This window comes from Pongo pygmaeus, chromosome 20 (assembly GCF_028885625.2).
Source record: "Pongo pygmaeus isolate AG05252 chromosome 20, NHGRI_mPonPyg2-v2.0_pri, whole genome shotgun sequence".
Lineage (NCBI taxonomy): Eukaryota > Metazoa > Chordata > Mammalia > Primates > Hominidae > Pongo > Pongo pygmaeus.
Window position 1 is genome coordinate 11,050,097 of NC_072393.2, and position 12,458 is coordinate 11,062,554.

General features: G+C 53.3%; 1 protein-coding gene across 8 annotated transcripts in view; it reads left to right on the top strand.

The window, feature by feature from the left end:
* The window catches only part of DNM2 (dynamin 2), a 112,224-nt gene that overhangs the window by 79,379 nt on the left and 20,387 nt on the right, over positions 1 to 12,458 (top strand). For 4 of the 8 annotated variants that reach the window (XM_054463927.2, XM_054463930.2, XM_054463928.2 and 1 more), the window contains exons 11-14: positions 100 to 186; positions 3,715 to 3,785; positions 7,346 to 7,397; positions 10,039 to 10,050. In XM_054463927.2, the coding sequence (XP_054319902.1) occupies positions 100 to 186; positions 3,715 to 3,785; positions 7,346 to 7,397; positions 10,039 to 10,050 (222 nt within the window). The remainder of the gene's footprint in view (positions 1 to 99; positions 187 to 3,714; positions 3,786 to 7,345; positions 7,398 to 10,038; positions 10,051 to 12,458) is intronic. The other 4 variants (XM_054463932.2, XM_063657813.1, XM_054463933.2 and 1 more) reach the window with 1 other exon arrangement.

Consider the following 12,458-nt stretch of genomic DNA (forward strand, 5'->3'; position numbering starts at 1 on the left):
AATTCCCCACCCCCCTCCGCATTTCCTACCTGTGTGGTTCATGTTGCTTCCCGTGCTACGAGGACCCCGCCAATGCGGCCACTCTGCTTGTTCCCCCAGCTCAGTTCCTACCCCCGGTTGCGAGAGGAGACAGAGCGAATCGTCACCACTTACATCCGGGAACGGGAGGGGAGAACCAAGGACCAGGTACTGGCCTTTTGTCTTCTTTATTGGGTATAATTTACATGCAGTAAATGTCAAGTGTACTGTTCTGTGCATGCTGACAGCTGCATATGGCAAAGTAACCCTCACCTCAATCAAGATATAGGGCGGTTCTGTCACCTCCTAAAATCCCTGTCCCTATGCCTCTTTGTAGTCAACCCCTCAAAAACCCACAGGCCAGGCTGGGTGTAGTAACTCACGCCTGTAATCCCAGCACTTAGGGAGGCTCAGGCAGGGAGGATTGCTTGAGCCCAGGAGTTCCAGACCACCGTGGGCAACATAGCAAGACCTTGTCTCTACAAAAACATAAAAAAATTAGCCAGGCGTGGTGGTGCATGCCTGTGGTCCCAGCTACTTGGGAGGCTGAGGTGGGAGGATCCCTTGAGCCCACAAGATCAAGGCTTCAGTAAGTTATGGTCTTGCCATCGCCCTCCAGCCTGGGAGAAAGAGTGAGACCCTGTCTCTTAAAAAAAAGAAGCAGCAAAGGAAATCCCCAGGCCCTGGCCACCACCAGCCCACTCCCTATCCTACAGTCTTTCGAGTGGACTCCCACAGCGTAAGGCCCATTGACTCTTGACTCCCACCCTTCTTCCCTCCCTCCCTCCCCTCGGCGTCGTGCATTTGGGAGCCAAGCGTGTTGTTTGTTGTATCTGTAGTTTGCTGCCTTGATTACTAAGCAGTCTTCCAGGGAATGGATGGAGCACAGCATGGACCTCCACTTGCCTGCTGGAGGGTGTTTGGGGTGCTTTTTGTGTTGCGGTTTTTTTTTTTTTTTGAGACAGAGTTTTGCTCTGTCGCCCAGGCTGGGATGCAGTGGCACGATCTCGACTTACTGCCACCTCCCCTTCCCAGATTCAAGTGATTCTCATGCCTCAGCCTCCGAAGTAGCCAGGACTACAGGCGCATGCCACTTTACCGACCTAATTTTTGTATTTTTAGTAGAGAGAGATTTTCACCATGTTGGCCAGGCTGGTCTTGAACTCCTGACCTCAGGTGATCTGCCCGCCTCGGCCTCCCAAAGTGCTGGGATTATAGGCGTGAGCTACCACGCCCAGCCTGCTTTTTCTGTTTTAACATTTAACATTTTCTTGCAAAGGCATGCAAACACATACCCCAAGTTGCTGCCTATGCCTGCAGCTGAGACTGTCACCCACTAAGCACTGGGCCGTCTTTACACTCTCCTGCAGCCTCAGCCTCCCAAGTAGCTGGGACTACAGGCATGAGCCACCACGCCTGGCTAATTTTTGTATTTTTAGTAGAGATAGGGTTTCACCATGTTGGCCAGGCTGGTCTTGAACTCCTTAGCTCAAATGATCCACCCGCCTCGGCCTCCCAAAGTGCTGGGATGACAGATGTGAGCCACCGCTCCCGGATCAGTTTCGAGTCACTTTCTCTCAGTTGTCCTCTGTATTCTTTTTACAACCGTTTGTTGAAACCAGAGCTTAATTAAGCCCTTGCTTGTTATGTCATTTTGTTTAAAATGGTCCCTCTCCCCTTGCCATTAATGGGGATGAAATCGGCTCATTTGTCCTGCAGAGAGGCGCCCAGTTTTGATTTGGCCAATTGCTCCCTCGGAGCACCGGTCCGCCTATGCCTCATAGCTGCTGTAGCTTGGAAATGGTATCAAAAGTCTGGAAGAGTCTGATTCTTTTTGTTGTTACTGTTGGTAAGAATGCTGCCAGCCCTTCCACAGCCCCTGGTGCCCACCTGCCATGCTGCTGGGTCGGATCTGAGAGCGCTGGGTTGAGGAGACTCAGGCCTTACTAAACCAGCCACGCTCGCTCCCACAGATGGAGCACCCTGGCGTTTTCCAGCAGGTGACAGGTCCGAGTGCCTTGCCCTACTTTATTCTTGGGAACTTGGAGGTGCAGCGAGGGGAAGTGACTGGCCCAGTGCCAGGGGAGTCCAGTGAGGCGTATCCCAGCCCCTCCTCCCCAGCAGCCTCGCCTGTTATGAATGGGAACCAAGCCAGTGAGCTGCCTGGATCCATAGTTCCCATAGACCAACTTCATCCTGGGCAAAAGACAAGAAAGATGAGGGAGGGAGAGTTTCAGTAAGTGCAGTGGACTCGCAAGCCCTGCTCCTCACATGAGACCTTTCTAGCTTGATAGCTTGAGTGTGTGTGTGTGCGCGCACGTGCACGTGTGTGTGTTTTATTTTAGTGTTCGTAATTGGACAAATTCGCTTCGCAGTTTTAATGCAACACTTTGAACACGCCAGGTGCTAAAGACTTTACAGGCTGGACACTGTGGCTCACGCCTGTAATCCTAGCACTTTGGGAGGCCAAGGCAGGTGGATTGCCTGAGCTCAGGAGTTTGAGACCAGCCTGGGCAACACGGTGAAAACCCGTCTCTACTAAAATACAAAAAATTAGCTGGGTGGTGTGGCGTGCGCCTGTGGTCCCAGCTACTCAGAAGGCTGAGGCAGGAGAATTGCTTGAACCCGGGAGGCGGAGGTTGCAGTTAGCTGAGATTGCGCCATTGCATGCCAGCCTGGGTAACACAGTGAGACTCTGTCTCCCAAAAAAAAAGAAAAAGAAAAAAATACAAGGCAGTGGCTTGCAGTGGCTCACACCTGTAATCCCAGCACTTTGGGAGGCCAAGGCAGGAGGATCACTTGAGCCTAGGAGTTCAGGACCAGTCTGGGCAACATAGTGAGATCCCGCCTCTACAAAAAAAAAAAAAGAAAAAAGAAAAATCAGCCAGGTGTGGTGGCACATGCCTGGAGCCCCAGCATCTTGGGACGCTGAGGCAGGGGGTTACTTGAGCCCAGGAGTTTGAGGCTGTGATTGTTCTACTGCACTCCAGCCTGGGAGACAGTAAGTTCTTTTCTCAAAAAAAAAAAAAAAAAAAAAAAAGCCAGGCGCAGTGGCTCATGCTTGTAATCCCAGCACTTTGAGAGGCCGAGGCGGGCGGATCATGAGGTAGGATTTCGAGACCAGCCTGGCCAACTCAGTGAAACCCTGTATCTACTAAAAATACAAAAATTAGCTGGGCGTGGTGGCGGGCACCTGTAATCCCAGCTATTTGGGAGGCTGAGGCAGGAGAATCACTTGAACCTAGGAGGCAGAGGTTGCAGTGAGCCAAGATTGCGCCACTGCACTCCAGCCTGGGCGACAGAGCAAGACTCCGTCTCCGAGGAAAAAAAAAAAAAAAAAACGACTGCACATTATTAAACCCTTGGCAGTTGAGCCTCCTGTCACCCCATTCCACAGCTCAGTAACATGAGGCCCAGGGTCACACGGCCAGTTCGTGGCTCATTCAAGACTCCAGACCTTGGAGACAGTGGCCCTGCCTGTGACTGGCACATTGGGCTGCGTGGCTGTGCTCTGTTGTCCCAGGCTCTGTTGCCGGTGAGGGTGTGGGGAGTGCGACGCCAGCCCCCTGTTCTCCTGTCTGGGAAGCCTCCTGGTTCCCACGCCTTCTGTGCCGGCAAGACCAGGAAATGCTCTTGCCGCTGCCCCCACTTGCCAGGCTTGGCCCTGTACTCACAGTGACCCCCGCTCTCCCCCAGATTCTTCTGCTGATCGACATTGAGCAGTCCTACATCAACACGAACCATGAGGACTTCATCGGGTTTGCCAAGTAGGTACTCCTGGAGACAGTGGCCGGTTGGGCGGCACCAATTCTCACTCTCAGATCCAAGGAGGTGACTGAGTTGGGATTCTCCGAGAGGGCAGGTGTCAGACAGTCTCTGTCGGGGGTCCTGGGGTGAAGGCAGAGCCACCTGAGAATATCTGGAAGCTCTCCTGGGCTGATAGTGGTCCACTGTCCCCAACCAACACGCCTTCTGTGAGGCATCCCCATGGTTAGTTTAGGGAGAGGGCAGTGCTGTGTTCAGACCTGCAGGGAGAGGGCACAGCCAGCCAGCTGCTGCACCCCCTCTCCCTCAGGACTTCTCAGAGCCTTTAGCGACCAGTGTGCAGCTTTTCCCAGACTCTGCCCCTTCATGGACAGCATCTCATGGGCTCAGGGCTCCGGAAGCTGCTCTTTGGGAAATGCTGCCTGGGGTCTCCCTAGCTTCAAGGCATACAGTGTAGATTTAAACCAGAACCTTCCTTGGCACCCGGATGAGGGCCCAGATCGGGGAGCTCTGATTTCAGCAGGATGTCGATTCAGTGCTAGTGGTCTCAGGCATCACCCGCTGATTCCTTCAGCCCCTTGGCATGCTTGGGCCTCACTCAGATTGTTGGAGAGGCTCACGCAGGCCTTCCTGCCTAAGGCAGGCCAGATGGTGCCGCTGGTATGCCCTCTTGCTGGGCCCTGTGATAGAGCAGTGGGCAAACCCACACCCAGCTCCCCACCCTCAGAGGAAGGCCCCATGCAGGGAACCAACGGGGACCCAGGCCGTTAAGGTGTAGTGTGCTTAGTGCTGGGCGGGGCCTTGCAGGGCCTGTGGGTGTCCAGAGGGTGGCCGTTGGGCCTTGCCTTGAGGGGCCAGGCAGGCTTCCTAGGGGAGGGCTTCTAGAGCCAAATCTCAGGCTATGGAGTCACCAGATAGAACATTTATCGGTGCACCTGACAAAGCTGATTGAGGATCTGTTCTGTGCTGGGCACCAGGTAGGTGAGGAGAAGGGAGGAAGGAAAAGGAAGGAGTGAGGGCCTCATCAGAACCCCTCCTAGAGATGAGCCGAGGTCCCTGACTGGGCCTCCCCTGCCTGTGAGTGGCAGCCCCCAGCCCTGTGCTCCCGGCCACCGGGTGTGTGTGGGCTCACAGCGCTGGTCTCCATCTTTGGTTTGCTGCTGTTTTCCTCACCTTGATGTCTCTGCTTCTCACACTTCATCCACAGTTCCTTCTCACAATCTCTCCTGTTTTTCCTTTGACCACTCTTTCCTCTGGATTCCTGGGCCTTCCCACTTACCCCAGCTGTTACTATACTGAGCAGCTGGTGACCTGGTGGGTATTGCCTGCTGTGTGCCTTTGCCCTGGTGTGTGAATGGGTACGCCCTGGCTGGGTGGCCCCAGCCCTGGGTGGGACATCCCTGGGGCCCACTGAAGAGCTACGGGGTGCTCTCTCAGAGCCAGGGCCAGTGCTGGGCCTCTGGGCCAGGACCTTGACCGCTCCATCTGTAGCCCCTGCTGTTTCAGAGCCTGCAGGCTGGGGAGGCGGAGTCCTTAAACAAATTGTCACAAGGATGATGAGAGTAGGAAGAGAGGGTAGGGGATAGGCTGTGGGAAAGGGGAGCCGGGAATGTGGCCTGGAGAGATCTTCCTGAAGAAGTCAGGTGATGCCGGGGGGACCCCAGAGAATTGGACCCAGGGAAGGAAGGCTACAAGACCAGGCAGGTGGAGGTAAGAGAGCCAGCAGCCAGGCCCCATCGCCAGGAGGGCCCTGCAGGTCCAGGGGAGGATTTTGGATTTTCCCCCAAGACACCAGGATGCTTCTGATTAGGTCCAGGCCCAGGAGAGGGGGCCACCTTGTGGGCTGCTATTTGAGGGAGCCCTGGCAAGGATGAGAGCCAGGAGGCCCTTAGGAAATAGCACCTCTGGGACCTCGCTGTCACCCAGCCATCACTGTGAAGGTTGGCTCAGCTCAGTGCCACCTCCTTCAGATGCTGTTGATGAAAATCCTTCTTGTGCTTGGATGTTCTGGGCTTCCCATGCCCTCCAAATGTATATTATAAACAGGGTCCAAGCCTGGCGCAGTGGCTCATGCCTGTAATCCCAGTACTTTGCAGGAGGCCAAGGTGGATAGATCACTGGAACCCAGGAGTTTGAGACCAGCCTGGGAAACATGGTGAAACCCTGTCTCTACAAAAAATACAAAAATTAACTGGGCATGGTGGTCGTGCTTAATCTCAGCTACTTGGGAGCCTGAGGTGGGAGAATGACCTGAGCCCGGCAAGTCAAGGCTGCAGTGAGCCATGATCACACCAGGGCTCTCCAGCCTGGGTGACAGAGTGAGACTCTGTCTCAAAAATAAATAAGTAAATAAATAGCCCAGATAAGAAGCCCTATAATAAACTTATTGAATGTTGGGAATATCATTGGATAAAATTCTGCCTTTGTTCTTAGTTTTCCAGCCTTTCCTGATCTAGAAACAGAAGCCTACTTTCTTCCTTATCCTACAGCCAACTTGGACTTTAAAACAAAACCCCCGAGGAAGTCAGGAAAGGAAAGTGACCAAGCTGACTTGCTTTTCCATATTGTTCTGAAAGTTTCAGCCAAAGCAATAAGAAAAGAAAAGAAAATATGATGGATAAGTAACAGGAGATAGACGTTGTTTGCAAGTGGTGATATGACTGTCAGAGTAGAAAATATATTAGAACCGTTAAGGTGGTGGAGTAGGTGTCCACGTATAAAATATAGTGGGATTTGTCTATGCCGGCATGAACTAGCCAGGAAGTAGGATGGATAAAGAAGAAAAGAGATCTGGGATTGTGGATGAATAAGGAACCTTATAGAAACACACCCTGTCGACCTTGGATGTCCTCTAAATTTGGGTCAGGAGTCATGCGAGATATGTGCCGTTTCATGGCCAGCAGCTGTCCCACAGTCTGATGTCTAAGACTGGATGGCTCTGTGGTTAGAGCCACTTACAGGCTGGTGTTGGGATCAAATGATGAGAAGAGTAGGAAGAAGGGCCGGGTGCAGTGGCTCATGCCTGTAATCCCAGCACTTTGGGAGGTGGAGCCGGGCAGATCCCTTGAGTCTAGAAATTTAAGACCAGCCTGGGCAACACAGTGAAACCTCGTCTCTACAAAAAATCAAAAATTAGCTGAGCATGGTGGTATGCACCTGTGGTTCCAGCTACTTGGGAGACTGAGGCAGGGGAATTACTTGAGCCCGGGAGGTCAAGGCTGCAGTGAGCTGTGATTGCGCCACTGCACTCATCTTAGGCAACACCTTCTCACACTTCCCCTTAGAAACTCCGGAATTCTAGTGACACCTGGAAGTAACCTGCACTTTAAGTAAGTCAGCTGAAATGAGGGCCTAGAAGCCTCAATTGAACCAGATACATTTACTTGTTCCGTGTGCCCAGGCTGTTTCCCTTGCGCAGCTCTTTGTGTGCGGGGGGTTTCTCTCTGCCCCTACCTGTGGCTGCTCACTTGGTCCTCAGGGAGAGAACGGCCACATTCGCCTCTTGCCCTTCTTCCCCCCCAGCATCTTGTCCACATGAACCCTGTCTGTTCTTTGGTTTCAGTGCCCAGCAGAGGAGCACGCAGCTGAACAAGAAGAGAGCCATCCCCAATCAGGTAGCACACCCCTCTGCAGCCTGCCGCTCTACCCTGGGGGCGGGAGGACGCTAAGTGACAGCCAAGCCCCAGTGATGGAGCTCGGCCTGTGGAAAGCCCCCCCCCCCCACAGCCTCAGTATCAGGCCATCTGCTCTCTTGACCTCTAGAGGCCACTTAGGAATTGATAATTCTGGGAGATGGTCTGAGAGCCGACGCTCTGGCAAGGCCTAGTGGCCACATTTTACCCACCCAGAAGGCCCTATGTGCCATCGAAGGCCAGGGTTAGAACTTGACTCTTGGCTGGGCATGGTAGCTCACGCCTGTAATCTCAGCATTTTGGGAGGCCGAGGTGGGAGGATCACTTGAGGCTACGAGTTTGAGACCAGCCTGGGCAACATAGAAAGACCCTGTCTCTACAAATAATAATATTTAAAAATTACCTGGGCGTGGTGGCTCATGCCTATCACCCCAGCTACTTAGGAGGCCAAGGTGGGAGGATCACTTGAGCCCAGCAGTTCATGACCATCCAGGGCAATACAATGAGACCTCATCTTAATAATTAATAATAGGCTGGGCACGATGGCTCACGCCTGTAATTCTAGCACGTTAGGAGGCCGAGGCAGGTGGATTGCCTGAGCTCAGGAGTTTGAGACCAGCCTGGCTAACATGGCAAAAACCCCATCTCTACTAAAAATACAAAAAATTAGCCAGGCGTGGTGGCACGCGCATGTAATCCCAGCTACTCAGGAGGCTGAGGCAGGAGGATTGCTTGAACCTTGGAGGCGGAGGTTGCAGTGAGCCGAGATTGCACCACTGCACTCCAGTCTGGGTGACAGGGCCAGACTCTGTCTCCAATAATAATAATAATAATAATAAAGATATAAATAAGAATTTTTCCCTTGAGCGGGGGTCTGTGACCTCTTTGAGCTTTCCAGCACAGCTGCAGGGATTGGGAGCCCCTAGGTGAGAGCCGCTGGAAACTACATTGTCACTAGCAGCTCAGGGGAGCTTGGGATAGTTGAAGCCCCACACCTGGTGAAGCCCTGAGCCACAAAGGGTTGTACCTTGACATCTTAACCCAGCTAGAGGCCTTGCAAAATATGAACGGCTGTATCAATGCCTGCCTTCAGTGCCTTATTATTATTATTATTATTATTATTATTATTATTTTGACACGGAGTCTCGCATTGTCACCTGGGCTGCAGTGCAGTGGCGCAATCTTGGCTCACTGCAGCCTCTGCCTCCCAGGTTCAAGCGATTCTCCTGGTTCAGCCTCCCCAGTAGCTGGGATTACAGGTGCCCACCACGACACCAGGCTAATTTTTTAAAATTTTTTTTCTTGAGATGGAGTCTTGCTCTGTGTCCCAGCTGGAGTGCAGTGGCACGATCTTGGCTCACTGCAACCTCCGCCTCCCGGGTTCAAGCAATTCTCTGCCTCAGCCTCCTGAGTAGCTGGGTTTACAGGCACCTGCCACCACGCCCAGCTAATTTTTTTGTATTTTTAGTACAGAGGGGGTTTCACCATCTTGGCCAGGCTGGTCTCAAACTCCTGACCTGGTGATCCACCTGCCTTGGCCTCCCAAATTGCTGGAATTACAAGCGTGAGCCACCACGCCCGGCCTTTTTTTTTTTTTTTTTTTTTTTTGAGACAGAGTCTCACTCTGCCACCAAGGCTGGAGTGTAGTGGCGCGGTCTCAGCTCACCGCAACCTCCGCCTCCAAGGTTCAAGCAATCCTCCTGCCTCAGCCTCCCGAGTAGCTGGGATTACAGGCGCGTGCCACCACGCCTGGCTAATTTCTGTATTTTTAGTAGAGACAGGGTTTCATCATGTTGGCCAGGCTGGTCTCGAACTCCTGACCCCAGGCGATCCACCCGCCTTGCCCGGACAAAGTGCTGGGATTATAGGCTTGAGCCACCATGCCCGGACTTTATTATTAATTTTTAAGAAAACCTGGATGGGCACGGTGGCTCACGCCTGTAGTCCTAGCACTTTGGGAGGCCGAGGCGGGTGGATCACCTGAGGTCAAGAGTTAGAAAACAGCCTGGCCAACATGGTGAAACCCCGTCTCTACTAAAATACAAAAAATTAGCCTGGCATGATGGCGGGTGCCTATAATTCCACCTACTCAGGAGGCTGAGACAGGAGAATCACTTGAACCCAGGAGACGGTGGTTGTGGTGAGCCAAGATCACACCACTGCACTCTGGCCTGGGCGGCTGAGTGAGACTCCGTATCCAAAAAAAAAAAAGAAAAAAAGAAAAGGAAACCCATAATCTTCGCAAAATTTCTGCCTATGTCCCTCCCTTCTCCCCATTGGGCAGGGGTGGGGGTGGGGACTCCACTGTGTACCTTGCACGATCATAGGGCCTACTGGAAGGAAGAACGTAACCATTGCATGATTTATTTTTGCGCTTGCCGTAGGTAATACATATGTTGTTGCTTTTTTGTTTCTTGAGATGATAATGAATTAAATATTAACACCATGAATATGATTAATAGCATGTAATTTTTTTCTTTTGCTGTTTTTTCCCCTGCTCTTCTCTTCTCCTGTTTTTGTGCTTTTCCTGCTTTTTCTTTGTCCCCTTCACGTCCCTTCCATCTCTTTTCCTCTGCCTGCTCTTCCCTGATTTACCCACAACCCTAACTTTGCATATTCAAAGGGGGAGATCCTGGTAAGTACATGCTTAGTGTGGTAGCAAACATTAGAGAATCTAGTGGTGATGGAGACCCCGCCCATCCCCTAATATTCCCTGTTCCCCATCCCCTCCAAATAACAAAAATACTAAAAATCGAGCTAACCTGGAAACCCCATGCCGCAGCTGGCACTGGACTGCACGTTGCCCTGGGTGTAAGTCGACTCACACAGGCACTAACTTCTGCCACCCTTGAAGGCGCACTCCTGCAGCCAGTTCCTGGCAGGTTTTCCTGGTTTCCTGTAGGTCAGAGATGGCAAATACTTACACACTGCCCCTGCCTCCCCTCACATCCCTGGCTGTGGAAGATCTCGCTTAAGCCAGACCAGAATTCATTCTTGGCACTGCCCCTCCTCTTTCTATCTCCTATGCAGATGTCACTCATGGATCAGAGCATATTTTTCCACATGGCAGAAATCTTGCCCTCTTGTGCCCATGGCAGACATGGCTAGTTGATCTAGCATTCTTTGCCTTGTGCCACTCCTCTAGCACACGCCCATGGCAGACATTGCTAATCAATCCTGGCATTCTTTCCAAATAAGCTTGCCAGCACTCCTGTTTTATAGCAGATGTGGCTAAGTGATTAAGGTATTATTTTCTTCCCTATATGATACCCTCTTCTCTATGCATGGCAGGCATGACTAGTCAATCAGGAGCCCCTTTCCTAGATGCTGCCTCTTGTCCTCCAGATAAATTGATGAGGCTCTTCTGTTCCACTTACCCTTTCTCCTATCCTTTGCCTGTGACAGGCAACACTAATTGATCCTAGCACCGTTTCCTGCCACGCCCAGAATTCTCACCACAGTGCTCCAGGTATCTTGTACCAGTCGATTGACATGGCCCCCGAGATGAATCATATTTGCTGTCCATCCCTGCTGTGGGTAACACCTCCTTCCTTTGTGCAGAGCCCTCAGCTGGGGCCCAGTGTGAGGCGTGAGATGGGCGTGAGGCCCAGTCCAGCCCAGCCCAGTGGGAAGCAGCCTGCTACTCATATCTGAGAGCTGAGCCCAGCTCAAGGAGCTCACCTCTAGGCGGCTGGCCTCAGCCTGGCTCTTACACTTGGACAGCACAGCCTGGGCCTCCAGCCCTAGCAGGGGCTCCCTTTTGCTGGACATTCTCCCACTGCCAGCCACCAAGGCACTGGTCATCCCTGCCATTGCCCTCTGGCAGGGATCTTCTGGCAATCCCAGGGTCTTTCTTGTAGCTGAGCCGATCCTATGCCAGGGCCTCGCTGCTCCCAGGGCCTGGGTGTGCAGATAGGGCCATGGGTGGGGGCAGTGACGGGAGGAATTAGGTGGCCTCGGGCTTGTGGTTTTCAGGTTCCTCATGTGTTCCCCCCAGTCCCCTTGAATTTGCCAGGCCAAGGCCAGGAACCTACTTCTCCCTTGTACCCCAAGAGGTTTAGGGGTTCCTCTTTTCCTACCAGAGGCCACATAGCCCAGCCCTGTCATGAGCATGGCTGTGGCCTCTGGGTCTCCCATCTGTGGTTCTCATCTCTACCCGGGAGACTCAGGCCAGGACCCTCACCCAGGAAAGAGGCTGGAGCAGCCTGCCAGGGGATCCCTGCTTTGCCGCCCCCTGCCTGCCCTGCCACCCATGCTGCCCCATGTGCCTGCCTGCCTGTCACTGTGCACCCCAGCCCACAAAGGCCTGCCGCCTCTTCTGTCTCTCCCACCCCCACTTCCTTCTAAGCCCAGTCCCATTGGGATGTGTCCCTTGGATGCAAACCTGACTTTCTGCTGAGGCCTGGCCCCTCCCTTTTCTCTGGCTCGCAAGTGGTGGATGGCTAACAGGGCCTTTGTTTGCCACCCACAGCTTGCAGCTCCCTAGGGTGGGATTTTATCTCTGAACCCATGTGGAGAAGGGCACCTCAGGGCTTCTGCCAGACCTCCTGCCCCAAGGCTTGGTGTGCCATCCCCAGCATGGCCCCGATCAGTGCCCTGGCCCTGTGGCCATGCACCCCAAAGTGTAGCGCGGGCCCTGTCCTCCAGCTCTGACCAACACTAACCCCAGCTGGAGGCAGGAGAGCCAGGCCACTGAGGGGTGAGCGGGCACATCCCTCTCCCTGGAAACCGGGCCAGGCCTAGGAGTATGGAGGCCTCCCATTTCTCTGGGGGAGCACTGACAGCCTGTCTCCCTGTTTGCCCTCACCTGGTTGTTACTCAGTCATGGAATCATGGAACCAGGGTCTACTAAGCACTCGTTCTGTGCCCAGCCCTGGGCTGAGACAAGGCAGTGTCCCCACCCCGCTCCCCCCGGGTGAATGGAGGCATTCCCAGAATGCCAGGCCTTTGGTGCTAACACCAAGACGTCCTGGGCAGACCAGGAAGAGCTCGTCACTGCATTCCCAGAGGGGATGCTGTGACCTCACAGGGGCTGCTGGCCTC